The sequence below is a fragment of the Temnothorax longispinosus genome, chromosome 10 (assembly GCF_030848805.1).
Source record: "Temnothorax longispinosus isolate EJ_2023e chromosome 10, Tlon_JGU_v1, whole genome shotgun sequence".
Lineage (NCBI taxonomy): Eukaryota > Metazoa > Arthropoda > Insecta > Hymenoptera > Formicidae > Temnothorax > Temnothorax longispinosus.
The window spans coordinates 8,168,730-8,188,066 of NC_092367.1; the positions used below are offsets into that span (position 1 = coordinate 8,168,730).

General features: G+C 31.4%; 4 protein-coding genes across 7 annotated transcripts; all 4 read right to left on the minus strand.

Annotated features, from left to right (window-relative positions):
• Positions 1-308: 308 nt before the first annotated feature.
• On the minus strand, positions 309-3,734 carry LOC139820206 (cytochrome P450 6B1-like). Its single transcript, XM_071790323.1, has 6 exons — positions 3,577-3,734; positions 2,908-3,276; positions 1,590-2,118; positions 1,142-1,363; positions 722-973; positions 309-607 (listed from the first exon to the last, which is right to left on the minus strand). The coding sequence occupies exons 2-6, from the start codon at positions 3,238-3,240 to the stop codon at positions 435-437; spliced, it is 1,509 nt and encodes a 502-aa protein (XP_071646424.1). The 5' UTR covers positions 3,241-3,276; positions 3,577-3,734; the 3' UTR covers positions 309-434.
• A 468-nt stretch (positions 3,735-4,202) lies between these two features.
• Positions 4,203-8,554, minus strand: LOC139820161 (probable cytochrome P450 6a13). The gene is made up of 5 exons (XM_071790191.1): positions 7,727-8,554; positions 6,976-7,501; positions 6,341-6,562; positions 5,965-6,216; positions 4,203-5,831 (listed from the first exon to the last, which is right to left on the minus strand). Exons 1-5 carry the CDS (start codon positions 8,057-8,059, stop codon positions 5,659-5,661), a joined length of 1,506 nt encoding a protein of 501 aa, XP_071646292.1. The 5' UTR covers positions 8,060-8,554; the 3' UTR covers positions 4,203-5,658.
• Positions 8,555-8,675: 121 nt separating this feature from the next.
• On the minus strand, positions 8,676-13,667 carry LOC139820158 (probable cytochrome P450 6a13). The gene is made up of 6 exons (XM_071790187.1): positions 12,557-13,667; positions 11,891-12,259; positions 10,518-11,046; positions 10,036-10,257; positions 9,614-9,865; positions 8,676-9,499 (listed from the first exon to the last, which is right to left on the minus strand). Exons 2-6 carry the CDS (start codon positions 12,221-12,223, stop codon positions 9,327-9,329), a joined length of 1,509 nt encoding a protein of 502 aa, XP_071646288.1. The 5' UTR covers positions 12,224-12,259; positions 12,557-13,667; the 3' UTR covers positions 8,676-9,326.
• Positions 13,668-14,629: 962 nt separating this feature from the next.
• Positions 14,630-17,891, minus strand: LOC139820156 (cytochrome P450 6A1-like). Of its 4 annotated transcripts, none has more exons than XM_071790186.1 (6): positions 17,629-17,891; positions 16,844-16,995; positions 16,078-16,603; positions 15,555-15,776; positions 15,182-15,433; positions 14,630-15,085 (listed from the first exon to the last, which is right to left on the minus strand). In XM_071790186.1, the coding sequence occupies exons 1-6, from the start codon at positions 17,750-17,752 to the stop codon at positions 14,913-14,915; spliced, it is 1,449 nt and encodes a 482-aa protein (XP_071646287.1). In that variant the 5' UTR covers positions 17,753-17,891; the 3' UTR covers positions 14,630-14,912. The 4 variants fall into 4 exon arrangements, with proteins under 4 accessions (XP_071646287.1, XP_071646284.1, XP_071646285.1 ...); XM_071790183.1 differs by having other exon boundaries at positions 16,844-17,221; positions 17,629-17,788; XM_071790184.1 differs by having other exon boundaries at positions 16,844-17,221; positions 17,553-17,693.
• Positions 17,892-19,337: the final 1,446 nt, after the last annotated feature.

Consider the following 19,337-nt stretch of genomic DNA (forward strand, 5'->3'; position numbering starts at 1 on the left):
TAGCAAAAGGATTGTGTTCGACCCAACTGGCAAATTTTATTGTTCACAATACGCTACGTTTCGACCGCAGATTTTGGTCCTTTTCAAGCGTGTAGAAACTCACAAATATCATTCGTTAGACATAATGTCCAAACTACGCCGAATCTAAAAACTGAACATCAAAAATTATGGCACGCGACAATATAAGTACAAGTTCTTTTGCTAATTATTATATAATATATTACAATTAAATTTAACCGACTTAATTACTGTCTGACTGATGTCGCGATGAGAAGTTACTATACGATGTCAGTAAAATAAGTACTGTATTGCAGTGGGAAAAGTGACTTTTATTATTATATTTCTTGACAGAGATTTTCTTCACCATTTTTTATATACGTATGTTTTACAGAAGAGAGAGAGAAAGAGAGAGAAAGAGTTAAAAAAAGCTTAAATTAATCTCGATTAATTTTAATTATTCTTAAATATATTCCATCTTTTGGCGCTAATATCACTTTCTCGTCATTGACTGCATAAGGTACTTGCGTCTTCTCACAAGGCTCGACTTTGTAGTTTCGTAATAACTTTATGAGCCCAAGTTTAGTCTGATAAACAGCGAAACGGGAACCTGAAATAAAAATCAATCGTCGTGTAAATCAGATCACAATTAAAAATCTCTTTCGGTTGAAAATGGCGCAAAGAGAAGTAAAGGGTGACATTCAAATTAATTTTACTACTGTACCAATGCAATTTCTTGGTCCGACACCGAAGGGTAGATAAACCATCGGATGCCTGCTTTGCACAGCTTCTTCATTAAATCTTTCTGGATCGAAGACATCTGGTTTCGGATAATTACTCGGATCTCGCTGAATCGCGTATGGCGAAATCCATATTATTTGGCCTTTTGGTATACTAACTTTGGTACCATTAAAAGTATAACTTGACATCGTTTCTCTCGTATATAAAAGCCCAGGTGGATACTTTCTTAAGACTTCTATATTAAAAATAGTTTAAACTATCTGTTTAAATGCATTTATACGCAATAAAGAACTACAATTTATATAGTTTTATCAGCGATAAAATTATTATTATAATGCCGCTGCAAAGATCGATGTAGTCACGCGTCCTTTCATTATGTAATTTTTCTTTTCGAACGACATACCTTTGAATACTTTATCCAAATAATTCATTTCCTTGATGTTTGCATATGTTAAATTGCCAGCATGTTTTATATATTCCTGATCAATTTCGTCACGCAACCTGTCCTGTATTTTCTGATTTAAAGCCAGCTCGTAAAACGCGTTAGTCATCGCTGTCGATGAGGTTTCAAAACCAGCAAGGAAAAACACGAATGCTTGAGAAACTATCAAACTGTCGGTCAAATCTAAAAAAATGTTTTTAGAAATATCTTTCAATTTCCTACTTCAAATGTTAAGAATTGCGACTAATTTAACTATTTAATAATTGAGATATAACTAATTGGACGTTGCTCCAATACAAAATTTAACACTTTGTCTCGCTATAACTACAGAATTATATTTTGGATGCAACTCTCGTATAGCTCTCCGTCTAACAAAATTTTCAAACAATAAACAGCAAATAATATTTACCGATGTCGCCCATTTTATCCGAATGTTTCTTCAATTCGCGCAGCGTATCAATAAAATCATTTCTAGTAATATTATTTTTTTCTCTGTAGTCCATAGTCTCTAGGACAATGCGCATGAAGAACCTAGTCTTCTCCGATTGCGGCAGGATGCAACCATAGAGGATATCGAAGAGCCACGGCAAGTAGTCCTTGATGGCGAATCGTAGGCGATTCCAGAAGGACGGATGGGACAGAGTTCTTCCTATCCTGCGAAATTCGCTGTCCTCGTTCGACATTGCGTTCATCTCAATGCCGAACACGCAGCTACCTATGACGTCGGTCATGTATCTGGCCGTCATCTCGACACATTCTATAGGCTCATTTTTGTTCACTAATTTTTCCACGTGTTGGACAAGATGGTCAGAGCACTCTGATATTAACACGAACATCTCCTTTAGTTTACGAGATGTAAAAACAGGCGTCAGCTTTGCCCTTAATGGTCGCCATCTTTTCGAATCCAGTTCGAAAAGATTTTGCGACAGCGGATCGCCCTGCATAACAAAAAGAAAAATGCAATTGAGCAAAAGCTCAAAATTAAATTCCACCAGATTACAAAAACTCGCTTAATCCTCAAGACCCCAACGTCGAAACTCGATATATTCGTTTCAACAGCTCGATACAGACGGAAAAATTATACTACAAAAGAACTACTGTAGGTGCAAAAGAAGTACATATGAAACTATATGCTTTTCCATATCTTTTTCCATAAAGGCAGCGTCAAGCTAGATTCGACATAAAGTTCTTACATACTTTACACTGTATTTTTTAAATTAAAAGTATTTCTAATGCTTATTATGACTCAATATTTACATTATATCAATATTTCGTTTTGTCTCGTTATCGCGTCGTTAAATATTTTACAAATTCGCATTTTTGGCATCCATGCGAAAGAAAATTGTTTCCTATCTTGTAAAAGGAAATCTGGACTTCATCAAAGCAAATACTTCAAACAACATCATACATTATTAAAATTTAGAACAAAATGTAATAAATATTTGAATTGAAATTATTAATTCCAACATATCCAATATATTTTTTATCTCCTGTATATATAAGAAAATTAAATTTAATAAAAAAGTATTTAAAATTCTTATTGCAGAATTTTTCAATTTTCTGAAACTGAGCAATTGATACGGAGCAAAATGTTTTTTTCACGCAAGGGGTTAAGACTTCTTGAAGCAAATTTTACGATTTTCATCATTCAAAATAATGATGTATCAAAATTTTCACAAAAAGCACTTTGTTTAGATTTTTTATAAAACGACTTAAAGTATGCGCACCCTGTCATGAGAGGCGTACCCTCTGTCGGCGAATATGGAGAAATCTTTGATAAAAATATCCTTAATTAAATCTGGATGTTTCACGACAAGGATGGGTGTTCTCCCAGCGAATATCCCAACCAATGGTTCATCTTTGTAGTCGTTGTACAGTTTCATCACATAATTGCTCAAGGACACCTTTACAAGTACAACGTTTTTGAAAGTGCCGAATCCTGGTATCGGTCGTGGACCAGGAACGCCGCGTGATTTCCAAAAGTCGAAAGTTGACGTAAAAAAGTAATAAAGAGCGAAAATTACGGCGGCGATGGCGCACAAAATTTCGAGGGATTCCATTGTCCACCCGAACGTCGATCGATTATCAGGAATAATCTTTATTAAAGTAATAGAGAAGGCAAAAAAAAAGACCTATTAATTAAATAAATTTCCATCTTAAAAAGTTATAAAGTTGATAAGATTCAAACAAAATATATGCTCAATAACGTAAAATAATGTTATATTAAATGCTTCAAATGTATATAATAAGGCGCATAAAGAATACGCGTGAGCTTCAAATAATGAAGGTATGATGTCATCGCTAAACAATAAAGGAAACAAAGTAATAAAAAAGTTTGTCGAAGTTTAGCCTGTAACTTATATTATCTTTATCGCTTTTAAAGGTTTATAACTTACTTAAGGAAAGTGAGAAATAACTGTCCAAATATCAATACATATTATACTCTCTCGATTATTTTTATATTTTCATATTAAGAAATAAATGATTTTTGTGTCTGAAAAACCAGTTATAAGTGTCACTTTTATTTTATCAACGAAAGAACTGTTCAAAATTCGCTACGCTGTTGCCTTTTGTAAGTTACGTTAATATATGTGTACAAATATAGCTAGCTGATTAGAATTTTAAACAATTAGATAACATTCGATGCTATGTTGCATGTAAAACTATTCCATTCAATAGATTGCTGAATAGATCAGTTTTAACGTTACATATTGTAAATATGTAAATATTGTAAATTAAAAATAGTAAATAACAAGCGCAAACAAAATTGTAAACAACAAACATATGACAAAGCAAATAATATTTATGCACAGAAATAAATAAAACAAAAGAGAAAATTAAATTAAAACTCATAATTTTATAAGAGTTCCAAGCCAAATAATAAATTCAATGTCAAATTAAATAAAAATTGTAAGAAAATCAATATTTTTTATTCAAACAATATTTTTTATATATTTTGTATTATACATATTCATGCTGATTAAAAAATTATGTAAAAATTTTATAAAATATAAACTAAAGTAAGTTAAAATATAAATTTATATAAAGTATATCAGATTACATGCAAATCAAATATGAATGATATACAAATATTTGATTTACATACATGCTAATAATATAATCAGATATTGAGAATTACATTTTAAGTTCAAGATAATGTGAAGTAATTTATTAAATAAATTTAAAAAAGCATTTTGCGACATTTTCGCATTTTAGTCTATATTTTGGCTCTTATTTTCGATTATTTATAGTCCAACGATTTCATATATTATGATGCATATTTATATGGATTTATTTTATTGATAAAAAATGTATAAATTATAAAAATATTTTAAATGTAATTGTTTGATATTTGATCTGCAATACTTTTGAGATTTACATTTTCAATATATGTATATGTAATGTAAATGGTATGTTTAACTCATAAATAAAAAAAAGTAATTTAAAAAGATTATTAAGATATGTATATGATATCTTAATAATCACAGCATAAACTTAAAATTAAGCTATCTACAAATTGTTAATTACTTAATATAAAATGTTAGAGCACATCTATATCAAGAAAATTAATAAGGATTATAGCAGCCGATACAATGACTCCTATCACTGTTTTAATTGATAATTTTTCTTCCACATTTTATTACGCATGCTCTCTATGGAGACTCAAAGAAAAGCTTAAATTAAGTTCAATTAATTTTAACTATTTTCAAGTGCAGTCTTTTTTAGGATCGTTTACGTACAGTATTGGAGTTCTCGCGCAAGTTTCGATTTTGTAATTTTGTAGTACCCTTACAAGCTCAACTTTACTCTGAAAAACAGCGAAACGAGTTCCTAAAAACGGCATACAAATTATCTACCTTAAGATTCTCAATTAAAACTATTTTGCGACTAAAAGATATTTTTGACAGCGAAAGGAAACTGATGGAAATATTTTACTAAAAATATAATAAAATTTTACTGAAATTCTCTCTCAATTGATCACAATTCATTGTTATTTCATAAATAATTCAGTAGAAATTCAGTTTTTTCAGTTAATTTCAGTAAATTTCATGATATCTAACATAAAAGAAATTTTGTTGTTAGTTTAAATTTTTAGTATAATTTTTAGTACAATTTAACTTTTTTTTTATTTCACAGTATTATATTTCATTTTATAAGGAAAATTATTATTAAGTTTGAAATATATTCAGTAATTTTTTAATAACTTTTATTTCACTTTTCATTGATTTTATAATATTTTTAGCAGGTGACGCTGATGAAAATGTTTTGCTGAAAGAACTATGAAATCTATAGTACTACTTGATATAAGATGTTATATCAAGTAGTACCTATTATAAATACTACTGCACAACATTAAAATAATCAATAAGCAAGTATTATAACAGATACAATGATTCCTATCATTGTTCTAATTATTAAATTTCCTTCACTTTTTATTACGCTTTCTGCGGAAAACTGGGCAACAAACTTAAAAAAAGTTAAGGCCGATTAATTTTAATTATTTTCAAATGCAATTCGTCTTTTGGTGATAATATCAATGCTTTAAGATTGTGTACGTAGGGTATTGGAGTTTTCTCGCAAGTCTCAACTTTGTAACTTCGTAGTATATGTATAAGTCCAATTTTACTTTGATAAAGAGCGAAACAAGTGCCTAAAAATACAAAAAAGATTATGATGTAAATCTGACCAACGTTCAAAAATACTTTTAATTGGAAAATATGTGATAAATTAAAAATATTTTTTGTAAAAAAAAGAAAAGGATATTTTAAATCATTCCACTATACCAATGCAATTCCTTGGCCCGTTACCGAAAGGTAGATAAGCCATCGGGTGCCTGCTTTGCACAGCTTCCTCATTAAATCTTTCTGGATCGAAGACATCTGGCTTTGGATAAATATTCGGATCTCGATGAATCCCGTAAACAGGAATCCATATTTTTTGACTTTTCGGTATACTAACATTGATACCATCGAAAGTATAACTTGACGTAGATTCTCTCCTAAGTAATGTCGCTGGCGGATATTTTCGTAATTTTTCTGCACGCATTAAGAATAGTGTCAAATTATGGGAATATTGAAAAACTATACCAATTAGATAGAAGTTTACTAGCAGTGGGAACATATTAGAATATCGGTGAATATTATTTTTCAAACGACATACCTTTGAAAACTTTATCTAAATAATTCATTTTTTTTATATTATTATACGTTAAATCTCCGCTATATTTCATATAGACCTCCTCAATTTCTTCACGTAAATTGTCTTGTATCTTTTGATTTAACGCTAACTCGTAGAGTGCATGACTAATAGTCGTCGACGAAGTTTTAAAGCCAGCAATAAAAAATACGAACGCTTGAGCAGCTATTAAACTATCTGTCAAATCTAAAATAATTCTTTTATTAATATAAATAATTTAATTAAATATAATTTTTAATTAGATTCGTTAGTTAATTAACAATTCATTATTTTTAAAGTTACGTACTGTTATTGATACACAAACTATTGTCAAAATACAATAATAATAAGAAAATAATCGTCATTAAAGTAAAAGTTAACTTCAATTGATTGTGATTTATAAAATTAATCTGAAATAATTGTATAGTGACACGTACAAACTGGTATAGTTTCATGTGAGACATAGTCTTATGACAGAAAGAAGTAATATATCCCAGGTAGCAAGCACTCGTCATTTTGACGTCAATTGACGTCAAAAGACGTCAAAATGACAGACTTTTGACGTCAATTGACGTCAAAATGACGAGTGCTTGCTACCTGGGAGGTATAAACATACATACCAATATCGTCCAATTTATCAGGAAGTTTCTTTAATTCACGTAACATATCAACGAAATCGTTTCTAGTAATATTATTCGTTTCTCTGTAGTCCATGGTCTCGACGACAACGCGTGTGAAGAATTTGGTGACTTCCGTTTGCGGTAGGACATACCCGGACAATTCGTAAAGCCGCGGAAATATTAGTCTCAGTCTTATTTGTAATATATTTGTCCAAGTCGGTTCGAATATTTTTCTTCCCATTTTTCGAAATTCACTGTTTTCGTTCGACAAAGCGTTCATCTCGATGCCGTAGACACAGTTGCCGATAACGTCGGTCGTATATTTGGCTGTCAACTCGTGACACTCGACAGGTTTATTTTCGCTCCTTACTTTTTCCATGTATTGGATAAGGTGGTCGGCACATTCTGACATTAAGGAGAACATCTCCTTTAGTTTACCGGATGTAAAAACAGGTGACAGATTCATTCTCAACGGTCGCCACCTCTTCGGCTCCAAAGAGAAGAGATGATGCGACAGCGGCTCGGCCTATGACGAAGATAAAATTGTAATCGAATAAATTTGACACAATATAAAATTCTATTTACAAACACTTGCTTAAGGTTTTTTGCACGCACATCTCATATTTTTTTAATAAGTCTCATTATACGAAAATTAGAGAAATATATGTGAACTCTTAAAGAAGATGCGCCGTGTGTGTCCTGTTTATATCTTTTTTGAATATACTTATATAATAGCTTTAAGTATTCTCACCTTTTCGAAAGTGGGTATTCCTCTATGAGCAAATATGGAGAAATCTTTGACAAGGACATTCTTAATTAAATCAAGATCTTTTACAATAAGAACAGGTGTCATTCCAGCGAATATCCCAAACAATGGTTCGTCTTTGTACTCGTTGTACATTTTCGTCAAATAATTGTGCGCGGATATCTTCGAAAATGTAACATCTTTAAAACTTCCGAATAGTGGTATAGGTCGTGGACCACGGACGCCGCGTGATTTCCAAAAGTCGAAGTTCGACGTAAGGTAATAATAAAGAGCGAGAATTAGTGCGACAATTCCACATAGAATTCCGTAGAGTTCCATTGTCCGGCCAGTCGATTACGAATGTTCTGGACTTGAAAGAAAAAAGAAATAACATTCTATTGTATAAACCTCCATCTCGAGAAATGACAAGATTCGGTAAAATTCAAACAAAATGTATCTTTGATAAAATGCGTGTTTAAGCGAGATTTGATGGAATTTTATCGATATCAAAATGTTTCAAGTCTGGAAAATGAACCGAAAAATCACTCTTATAATATATCATAATACCGGGTGTCTGAGACCACCCGCCCACCCCTTTTCTTTCAAAAACTAAGCATTTTAGAGAAAAACGTTCCAGACAAAAATTGTATGGTTTTGAGGGGAACATAAGATGGTGTCATTGATTTGACCTTGGGTGGCATTGTTAAGGACAGGTCAAGGACACCTTTAGTTTCTTAAATGGAACCCCTTATTTTTTATTGCATATTCTTATAGCTTATGTCGAGAGCTTTCCAAAACACTATAATCAAGCATTTTTTCATTAAGTACTTTTCGAGTTATAAGGCTTGAAAGTTACAGTATTGTGACATAATATTTTGTTAAATATTTATAATTGAAATTCCTTACTTTTTATTTTTGCAAACAATACGAATCAATTAATGTAAAGAAAACACAGTTTTCTTAAAGAAAAACTTGTTGTGTAACTGTTTATTGCATATTCATTATTTTCTTAGCTTCTCACGATTCGGGGTGCTTGATTTGCGTGAGTCCCCTTGCCTCTCACGATTCGGGGTGCTTTTTCAATAATTATCAATCACGCAATAAAAAATCGGTATTCTTGAATTATTAATAATTAGCAAAAGGATTGTGTTCGACCCAACTGGCAAATTTTATTGTTCACAATACGCTACGTTTTGACCGCAGATTTTGGTCCTTTTCAAGCGTGTAGAAACTCACAAATATTATTAGTTAGACAATAATGCCCAAACTACGCCGAATCTAAAAACTGAACATCAAAAATTATGGCACGCGACAATAAGTACAAGTCCTTTTGCTAATTATTATATAATATATTACAATTAAATTTAACCGACTTAATTACTGTCTGACTGATGTCGCGATGAGAAGTTACTATACGATGTCAGTAAAATAAGTACTATATTGCAGTAGGAAAAGTGACTTTTGTTATTATATTTCTTGACAGATATTTTCTTCACCATTTTTTATATATGTATGTTTTATAGAAGAGAGAGAGAAAGAGAGAAAGAGAGAGAGAGAGAGAGAGAGAGAGAGAGAGAGAGAGAGAAAGAGTTAAAAAAAGCTTAAATTAATCTCGATTAATTTTAATTAATCTTAAATATATTCCATCCTTTGGCGTTAATATCAATTTCTTGTCATTGACTGCATAAGGTACTTGCGTCTTCTCACAAGGCTCGACTTTGTAGTTTCGTAATACCTTTATGAGCCCAAGTTTAGTCTGATAAACAGCGAAACGGGAACCTGAAATAAAAATCAATCGTCGTGTAAATCAGATCACAATTAAAAATCTCTTTCGGTTGAAAATGGCGCAAAGAGAAGTATAGGGTGACATTCAAATTAATTTTATTACTGTACCAATGCAATTTCTTGGTCCGACACCGAAGGGTAGATAAACCATCGGATGCCTGCTTTGCACAGCTTCTTCATTAAATCTTTCTGGATCGAAGATATCCGGTTCTGGATAAATATTCGGATCTCGATGCATAGCGTGCAAAGGAATCCATATTATTTGGCCTTTTGGTATACTAACTTTGGTATCATTGAAAGTATAACTTGACATCGTTTTTCTCGTATAGAAAAGCCCAACTGGATACTTTCGTAAGACTTCTATATTAAAAATAGTTTAATCTATCTGTTTAAATGCATTTATACGCAATAAAGAACTACAATTTATATAGTTTTATCAGCGATGAAATTATTATTTATAATGCCGCTGCAAAGATCGATGTAGTCACGCGGTCCTTCCATTATGTAATTTTACTTTTCGAATGACATACCTTTGAATACTTTATCCAAGAAATTCATTTCCTTGATGTTTGCATATGTTAAATTGCCAGCATGTTTTATATATCCCTGATCAATTTCGTTACGCAACCTGTCCTGTATTTTCTGATTTAAAGCCAGCTCGTAAAGCGCGTTAGTCATCGCCATCGATGAAGTTTCATAACCAGCAACGAAAAACACGAGTGCTTGAGAAACTATCAAACTGTCGGTCAAATCTAAAAAAATACGAATTATCTTTCAATTTCCTACCTCGAATGTTAAGAATTGTGAATAATTTAACTGTTCTATACATAATAATTGAGACATGACCAATTGGACGTCGCTTCTAATATAAAATTTAACATTTCGCCTTGCTGTAATTACATAATTATATTTTGGATGCATAAACTGTCGTATATCTCTCCGTCTAATAAATTTCAAGAAATAAATAAATTTCAAACAATAAACAGCAAAAAATGAAACAGATAATATTTACCGATATCGTCTATTTTATCCGAATGTTTCTTCAATTCGCGCAGCATATCAATGAAATCATTTTTAGTGATATTATTCGTTTCTCTGTAGTCCATGGTCTCCTGGACAACGCGCATGTAAAACTTAGTGATCTCCGATCGCGGCAAGATGTAGCCGTAGAGAACATCGAAGAGCCACGGCAAGTAGTCCTTGATGCTGAATCGTACGCAATCCCAGAAGGGCGGCTGGACTACATCTCTTCCTATCCTGCGAAATTCGCTGTCCTCATTCGACATGGCATTCATATTGATGCCTAAGGTGCAGCTACCGATGACGTCGGTGGTGTATTTAGCCATCAGCTCACGGCACTCTATGGGCTCATTTTTGTTCACTAATTTTTCCACGTATTGGACAAGGTGGTCAGAGCATTCTGATATTAACGCGAACATCTCCTTTAGTTTACGGGATGTAAAAACAGGCGTCAACTTCGCCCTTAATGGTCGCCATCTTTTCGGATCCAAAGCGAAAAGATGTTGCGACAGCGGATCGGCCTGCATAACAACAAGAAAAATGCATTTGAGTAAATTTAGCTCAAAATTAAATTCCACCAGATTACAAAAACTCGCTTAACCCGCCTCAAGACCCCAACGTCGAGACTCGATATAATATTTTGTTCCAACAGCTCCATCCTTACGGAAAAATATTACAGAAGGGCCACTGTAGTTGCGAAAAAAGTACATGAAACTATAATAAAAGTTATAGTAATTGCTGTAGTTTTGTGTGCTTTTTTGCAACTACAGCTTTTTCCATAAAGAAAGCATCAAGCTAGATTCGACATAAAGTTCTTACATACTTTACACTGTATTTTTTAAATTAAAAGTATTTCTAATGCTTATTATGACTCAATATTTACATTATATCAATATTTCGTTTTGTCTCGTTATCGCGTCGTTAAATATTTTACAAAATCGCATTTTTGGCATCTATGCGAAAGAAAATTGTTTCCTATCATGTAAAAGGAAATCTGGACTTCATCAAACCAAATACTTCAAACAACATCATACGTTATTAAAATTTAGAACAAAATGTAATAATTATTTTTGAAATATATTATTAATGACAACATATATCCAATATATTTTTTATCTCCTCTATATATAAGAAAATTAAATTTAATAAAAAAGTATTTAAAATTTTTATTGCAGAATTCTTCGATTTTCTGAAACTGAGCAATTGATACGGAGCAAAATGTTTTTTTCACGCAAGGGGTTAAGACTTCTTGAAGCAAATTTCACGATTTTCATCATTCAAAATAATGATGTATCAAAATTTTCACAAAAAGCACTTTGTTTAGATTTCTAATAAAACAATTTAAACTATTTAAAGTATGCGCACCCTGTCATGAGAGGCGTACCCTCTATCGGCGAATATAGAGAAATCTTTGATAAAAATATCCTTAATTAAATCTGGATGTTTCACGACAAGGATGGGTGTTCTCCCAGCGAATATACCAATCAATGGTTCATCTTTGTAGTCGTTGTACAGTTTCGTCACATAATTGCTCCAAGACACCTTTCCAAGTACAAGGTTTTTAAAAGTGCCGAATCCTGGTATCGGTCGTGGGCCAGGAACGCCGCGTGATTTCCAAAAGTCGAAAGTTGACGTAAAAAAGTAATAAAGAGCGAAAATTACGGTGGCGATGCCGCACAAAATTTCGAAGGATTCCATTGTCCACCCGAACGTCGATCGATTATCAGGAATAATCTTTATTAAAGTAATAGATAAAGCAAAAAATTGACCCATTAATTAAATAAATTTCTATCTTGAAAAGTTATAAAGTTGATAAGATTCAAACAAAATATATGCTTAATAACGTATAATAATGTTATATTAAATGCTTCAAAAGTATAATAAGGCGCATAAAGAATACGCGTGAGCTTCAAATAATGAAGGTATGATGTCATCGCTAAACAATAAAGGAAACAAAATAATGAAAAAGTTTGTCGAAGTTTAGCCTGTGACTTATATTATCTTTATCGCTTTTAAAGGTTTATAACTTACTTAAGGAAAGTGAGAAATAACTGTCCAAATATCAATACAGCTATTATATTCTTTCGATTATTTTTATATTCTTTCGATTATTTTTATATTTTTACATTAAGAAATAAATGATTTTTGTGTCTGAAAAACCAGTTATAAGTGTCACTTTTATTTTATCAACGAAAGAACTGTTCAAAATTCGCTACGCTGTTGCCTTTTATAAGTTACGTTAATATATGTGTATCAATAGCTAGCTAATTAAAATTTTAAAAAATCAGATAACATTCGATGCTATGTTGCATGTAAAACTATTCCATTCAATATGCTGAATAGATCAATTTTAACGTTACATATTGTAAATATGTAAATCCTCCTTTTTAAAAAAAGGCATGTTAAGTCGATACTCGCATATCTCGAAGTTTTTTGTTGCCGCTTTTCCGCGATGCCAATTGATTCTCTCGCTGCGGTTACTTCATTTGCAGCTGTCATCGTATATTTTGACAGTTGTGTGTATCAAGAAGTTAATAGTGTAATAGTAATTGCATAATGTTAAAGCTAAATAGCGCGCGTGAAGCGCGCGTCTGTGGTGTCTAGTATTGTCAATTAAAAATAGTAAATAACAAGCGCAAACAAAATAGTAAACATCAAACATATGACAAAGCAAAAAATATTTATGCACAGAAATAAATAAAACAAAAGAGAAAATTAAATTAAAACTCATAATTATATAAGAGTTCCAAGCCAAATAATAAATTCAATGTCAAATTAAATAAAAATTGTAAGAAAAACAATATTTTTTATTCAAACCATTATATATATTTTACTATACCTACATATTTATGCTAATTAAAAAATTATGTAAAAATTTTATAAAATATAAACTAAAGTAAGTTAGTATATTTAAAAAACACATTTTGCAACATTTTCGCATTCTAGTCTATATTTTGGCTTTCTTCAACGATTTCATATATCATGATGCATATTTATATGGATTTATTTTATTGATAAAAATATATAAATTATAAAAATATTTTAAATGTAATTGTTTGATATATTTGATCTGCAATACTTTTGACATTTACATTTTCAATATATATATGTAATGTAAATGGTATGTTTAACTCATAAATAAAAAAAAGTAATTTAAAAAGCTTATTAAGATATGTATATCATTTCTTAATAATCACAGCATAAACTTAAAATTAAGCTATCTAATGATACTTTTAATATGTAATGTAAATAACATATTTACGTCAAAAATAAAAGAAGAAAGCAATTTAAAGAGATCATGTATTATTAAGATATGTTATACATATTCAAATAATAACTGCATAAACTTAAAATTAAGCTATCTATAAATTGTTAATTACTTAATATAAAATGTTAGAGCACAACTATATCAAGAAAATTAATAAGGATTATAGCAGCCGATACAATGACTCCTATCACTGTTTTAATTGATAATTTTTCTTCCACATTTTATTACGCATGCTCTCTATGGAGAGTCCAAGAAAAGCTTAAATTAAGTTCAACTAATTTTAACTATTTTCAAGTGCAGTCTGTCTTTTGGAACTAATAGCAATGCTATAGGAATCGTTTACGTAGAGTATTGGAGTCCTCGCGCAAGTTTCGATTTTGTAATTTTGTAGTACCCTTACAAGCTCAACTTTACTCTGAAAAACAGCGAAACGAGTTCCTAAAAACGGCATACAAAATATGCTACCTTAAGATTCTTAATTAAAACTATTTTGCGACTAAAAGATATTTTTGACAGCGAAAGAAAACTGATGAAAATATTTTACTAAAAATATAATAAAATTTTACTGAAATTCTCTTTCAATTGATTACAATTCATTGTTTCATAATTGAATCATCATCAATTGATCATTGAATCATTATTTCATCAATGATTCAGTAGAAATTTAGTTTTTTCAGTTAATTCCAGTAAATTTCATGATATCTAACATAAAAGCAATTTTGTTGTTACTTTAAATTTTTAGTATAATTTTTAGTATAATTTAACTTTTTCTTTATTTCACAGTATTATATTTCATTTTATAAGGAAAATTATTATTAATTTTAAAATATATTCAGTAATTTTTTAATAACTTTTATTTCACTTTTCATCGATTTTATAATATTTTCAGCAGGTGACTTTGATGAAAATGTTTTGCTGAAAAAACTATGAAATCTATAGTACTACTTGATATAAGATGTTATATCAAGTAGTACTATAGATACTTCTGCACAACATTAAAATAATCAATAAGCAAATATTATAACAGGTACAATGATTCCTATCATTGTTCTAATTATTAGATTTCCTTCACTTTTTATTACGCTTTCTGCGGAAAACTGGGCAAAAATTTAAAAAAAGTTAAGGCCGATTAATTTTAATTATTTTCAAATGCAATCCGTCTTTTGGTGATAATATCAATGCTTTAGGATTGTGTACGTAGGGTATTGGAGTTTTCTCGCAAGTCTCAACTTTGTAACTTCGTAGTATATGTATAAGCCCAATTTTACTTTGATAAAGAGCGAAACGAGTGCCTAAAAATACAAAAAAGATTATGATGTAAATCTGACCAACGTTCAAAAATACTTTTAATTGGAAAATTAAGGATATTTTAAATCATTTCACTATACCAATGCAATTTCTTGGCCCGTTACCGAAAGGTAGATAAGCCATCGGGTGCCTGCTTTGCACAGCTTCCTCATTAAATCTTTCTGGATCGAAGACATCTGGCTTTGGATAAATATTTGGATCTCGATGAATCCCGTAAACAGGAATCCATATTTTTTGACTTTTCGGTATACTAACATTGATACCATCGAAAGTATAACTTGACGTAGATTCTCTCCTAAGTAATGTCGCTGGCGGATATTTTCGTAATGTTTCTGCACGCATTAAGAATAGTGTCAAATTATGGGAATATTGAAAAACTACAATTAGATAAAAGTTTACTAGCAGTGGGATCATATTAGAATATCGGTAAATATTATTTTTTAAACGACATACCTTTGAAAACTTTATCTAAATAATTCATTTTTTTAATATTTTCATACGTTAAATCTCCGTTATATTTTATATAGACCTCCTCAATTTCTTCACGTAAATTGTCTTGTATCTTTTGATTTAACGCTAACTCGTAGAGTGCATGACTAATAGTCGTCGACGAAGTTTTAAAGCCAGCAATAAAAAATACGAACGCTTGAGCAGCTATTAAACTATCTGTCAAATCTAAAATAATTCTTTTATTAATATAAATAATTTAATTAGATATAATTTTTAATTAGATTAGTTAGTCACTTAACAATTCATTATTTTTAAAGTTATGTAATGTTATTGATACACAAACTGTTGTCAAAATACAATAATAATAAGAAAATAATCGTCATTAAAGTAAAAGTTAACTTCAATTGATTGTGATTTATAAAATTAATCTGAAATAATTGTATAATGACACGTACAAACTGGTATAGTTTCATGTGAGACATAGTCTTATGACAGAAGGAATTAATATATGTATAAACATACATACCAATATCGTCCAATTTATCAGGATGTTTCTTTAATTCACGTAACATATCAACGAAATCGTTTCGAGTAATATTATTCGTTTCTCTGTAGTCCATGGTTTCGACGACAACGCGTGTGAAGAATTTGGTGATTTCCGTTTGCGGTAGGACGTACGCGGATAATTCGTAAAGCCGCGGAAACATTAGTCTCAGTCTTATTTGTAATATATTTGTCCAAGTCGGTTCGAATATTTTTCTTCCCATTTTTCGAAATTCACTGTTATCGTTCGACAAAGCGTTCATCTCGATGCCGAAGACACAGCTGCCGATAACGTCGGTCGTATATTTGGCCGTCAACTCGTGACATTCGACAGGTTTATTTTCGCTCACTACTTTTTCCATGTATTGGATAAGGTGGTCGGCACATTCGGATATTAAGGAGAACATCTCCTTTAGTTTACCGGATGTAAAAACAGGCGACAGTCTCGTTCTCAATGGTCGCCATCTCTTCGGCTCCAAAGAGAAAAGATGTTGCGACAGCGGATCGGCCTGTGATAAAGTTAGAATTATAATCGAGTAACTTAAAATTAAGATCCACTAACTTACAAAAACTGTGTATAAAGTTCTTGGAGATACATCTCGCATTTTTTAATAAGTCTTATTATATGAAAATTATAAAAGTAGGTTATTATATAAGTACGTGAATCTTTTTAAAATAAATGCGACATGTATGTTTTGTTAATATATTCTTTGGATATATTTAAATATAATAGCTTAAAATATTCTCACCTTGTTGGAAACGGGTATTCCTCTGTTAGCGAATGTGGAGAAATCTTTGATAAGGACATCTTTAATTAAATCCAAATCCTTTACAATAAGAATTGGCATCTTTCCAGCAAATATTCCTAACACTGCTTCATCTTTGTACTCGTTATATAATTCTGCCAAATAATAGCCCACAGATATTTTACTAAACGTAACGTTTTTAAGATTACCAAATACAGGTATCGGTCGTGGACCACGAACGCCACGTGACTTCCAAAAGTCATAATTTGACGTGAGGAAATAATAAAGTGCGAGAATTATTACGACGGCGATGCCGCACAGAATTTCGAAAGATTCCATTGTCCAACAGTCTCGTAGATCAATTTTCACAAATGATCTTTACTAAAAAATAAAAGGAAAAAAACAACGTTTTCTTATATGTGTAAACCTCCATCTTAGTGAAGTTAAATTTCGATAAAATTCTGTCAAAATGTATCATTAACAAGACGAGAGAGAGAGAGAGAGAGAGAGAGAGAGAGAGAGAGAGAGAGAGAGAAAGCGTGTGAGTTTACATTGTAAGTTACATTTGATGAATATTATTCTTAAATTAATATTTTTGGAATAAAATCTAATTTAATATAGCATCTAGCTTCGCAGCAACTCCGATGGATGGGTTCGCTGATGATGATTAATGAACGTGCGATAAAGCCGATTTTTCTCAATACGTACGTACAGATAAAATTTCAGAATTTGGTTCTTCTTTCCTCTCTTTTTCTGGAATTCAATGTTGATAAAAACGACAGACGTACCTGAATGCAAATGGCGATGCGAAGTAAATGCATCCACATATATTGCGTCGTGCGTTAGCTCGCGCCGGCCCGTAAGTGAACACGTACTAGCATGCAACAATGTAACTTGAGATAATTTGACCATCCGTCGCCGTCTAGGTCGTACGAAATTATAAGTGCGCGGACGCTCCAGTACAAGGAAACTAACTGGGGAAGTACGTTAGTCGTGATAAATTGTATGAGCGATATATATTCAAGATTTATGGATTTAATTATCTCCCTCCGTCACTTCAAATGCCTTGTTGCCATGACTCTAGCGATATTTGAAAAGGTCGATTAGATAAAAGATCACGTTACATATATGTAAGTTAACATGCGAATTCCGCCTCTGAGCTTTTGGCCGTCTGTTTAATTTAATTGCGAATATATCGTGAAATAATTTTCCTAATGATGATCGATTCTCTCAGCTGTACAATTAGGAATTCGGCGATAATGTAAAAGGAATTACAAGATCTTGTTGAAGAAGCGAAGAAAAGGAAAAAATTGTAGCTATTGTTTTTGCGATAATAAAATAGTTTCAAACGCATTACTAATAGTCGACAACGAAATTTTAAGGCCAGAAAAAGAATATGCGTACGTTTGGTGAAGCTATTAAACTATATGTCATATCTGAAACGTCATTTCTTCAATAATATAAATAATTTAATTTTTTTAAAATTAATTACATAACAATTCATATGTAATTAAGTTATTATTTTTAAAGGTATATTATGTTCAAACGACAGTTATTATAATAATATATATAGCTATAGAAAAAGTCGGCGTAAAATAACTAAAAGTTAATTTTATTTGATATATATGTTACGGGTAATTTGATTAATCCGATCATTATGCATAATGGCCGGGCATTATGCATAATTCTCGCTTCTTTCGGGACATTTGAATAATAAAAGCAAAAATGTTCAAATTAATCAAACTGACCAGTCATTATGCATAATGCCCACAGACAAGTGGGAAATGTGATTAACATATTAAAATATCTTTCTAAAAAGAATGGCAGAGTCTGTCTATAATTTCAACTTTCTTACTTACAATGAGTTCATGCACTAAAATATTTTATATTTTGTGTTTAAACATAATTTATAATAGACAAATTAATAAATTATTTGGTAAATGTGCAGAATAGTGGCCTCCTCACCGATTTCGTTGAACTTAGGCTTAATCGATGCGTTTTTGCACAAAACGACCGAATCTGGCAGAAAAAAGTGTCGCTCTGCCCCGCGAAGCGAGATGTTAGTGACGCGCTTTAAAACTATTTAACTGTTTAAAGCGCGTCACTCTAACAAGCCCCTTGCACAATAGGCGATAGCAATAGCGATAGCGACAGCGACAAGGTTGCCAATAAAGCTATACCTTTGTTCGCAACTTTGTCGCTGTCGCTATCGCTATCGCTATCGCCTATTGTGCAAGGGGCTTAAGATTGCCGGAAAAATCAACTCAAATAAGATGATTTATCAAAATGACCATTTAGCATTGAGAAATATGCATAATGACCGGGCAATTTGATTAATTTTTTTAATCATATTGACCGAACAAATTGGGAATTATGCATAATGCCCGGCCATTTATACATAATGCCCAATTTATCAAATTGCCCGTAACATATATATTGTGGTTTATAAAATTATTCTTATAACATGTCTCATCGTTTGAAAACTTGTGAAATAGCT

What these genes read in the sequence shown, in the direction of transcription:
- LOC139820206 (XM_071790323.1), bottom strand. Translation starts at nt 3,240, where the DNA reads ATGGAATCCCTCGAAATTTTGTGCGCCATCGCCGCCGTAATTTTCGCT. An exon ending in GGTACGCCTCTCATGACAGG is followed by an intron (nt 2,119 to 2,907) that starts GTGCGCATACTT and finishes TTTGTTATGCAG; the next exon opens with GGCGATCCGCTGTCGCAAAA. An exon ending in TTTGGATAAAGTATTCAAAG is followed by an intron (nt 974 to 1,141) that starts GTATGTCGTTCG and finishes TTTTTAATATAG; the next exon opens with AAGTCTTAAGAAAGTATCCA.
- LOC139820161 (XM_071790191.1), bottom strand. Translation starts at nt 8,059, where the DNA reads ATGGAACTCTACGGAATTCTATGTGGAATTGTCGCACTAATTCTCGCT. An exon ending in TGATAAATTGGACGATATTG is followed by an intron (nt 6,563 to 6,975) that starts GTATGTATGTTT and finishes GAATTATTTTAG; the next exon opens with ATTTGACAGATAGTTTAATA. An exon ending in TTTAGATAAAGTTTTCAAAG is followed by an intron (nt 6,217 to 6,340) that starts GTATGTCGTTTG and finishes TAATGCGTGCAG; the next exon opens with AAAAATTACGAAAATATCCG.
- LOC139820158 (XM_071790187.1), bottom strand. Translation starts at nt 12,223, where the DNA reads ATGGAATCCTTCGAAATTTTGTGCGGCATCGCCACCGTAATTTTCGCT. An exon ending in GGATAAAATAGACGATATCG is followed by an intron (nt 10,258 to 10,517) that starts GTAAATATTATC and finishes GTATTTTTTTAG; the next exon opens with ATTTGACCGACAGTTTGATA. An exon ending in CTTGGATAAAGTATTCAAAG is followed by an intron (nt 9,866 to 10,035) that starts GTATGTCATTCG and finishes TTTTTAATATAG; the next exon opens with AAGTCTTACGAAAGTATCCA.
- LOC139820156 (XM_071790183.1), bottom strand. Translation starts at nt 17,179, where the DNA reads ATGGAATCTTTCGAAATTCTGTGCGGCATCGCCGTCGTAATAATTCTC. An exon ending in TTTAGATAAAGTTTTCAAAG is followed by an intron (nt 15,434 to 15,554) that starts GTATGTCGTTTA and finishes TAATGCGTGCAG; the next exon opens with AAACATTACGAAAATATCCG. An exon ending in CGGGCCAAGAAATTGCATTG is followed by an intron (nt 15,086 to 15,181) that starts GTATAGTGAAAT and finishes TTGTATTTTTAG; the next exon opens with GCACTCGTTTCGCTCTTTAT.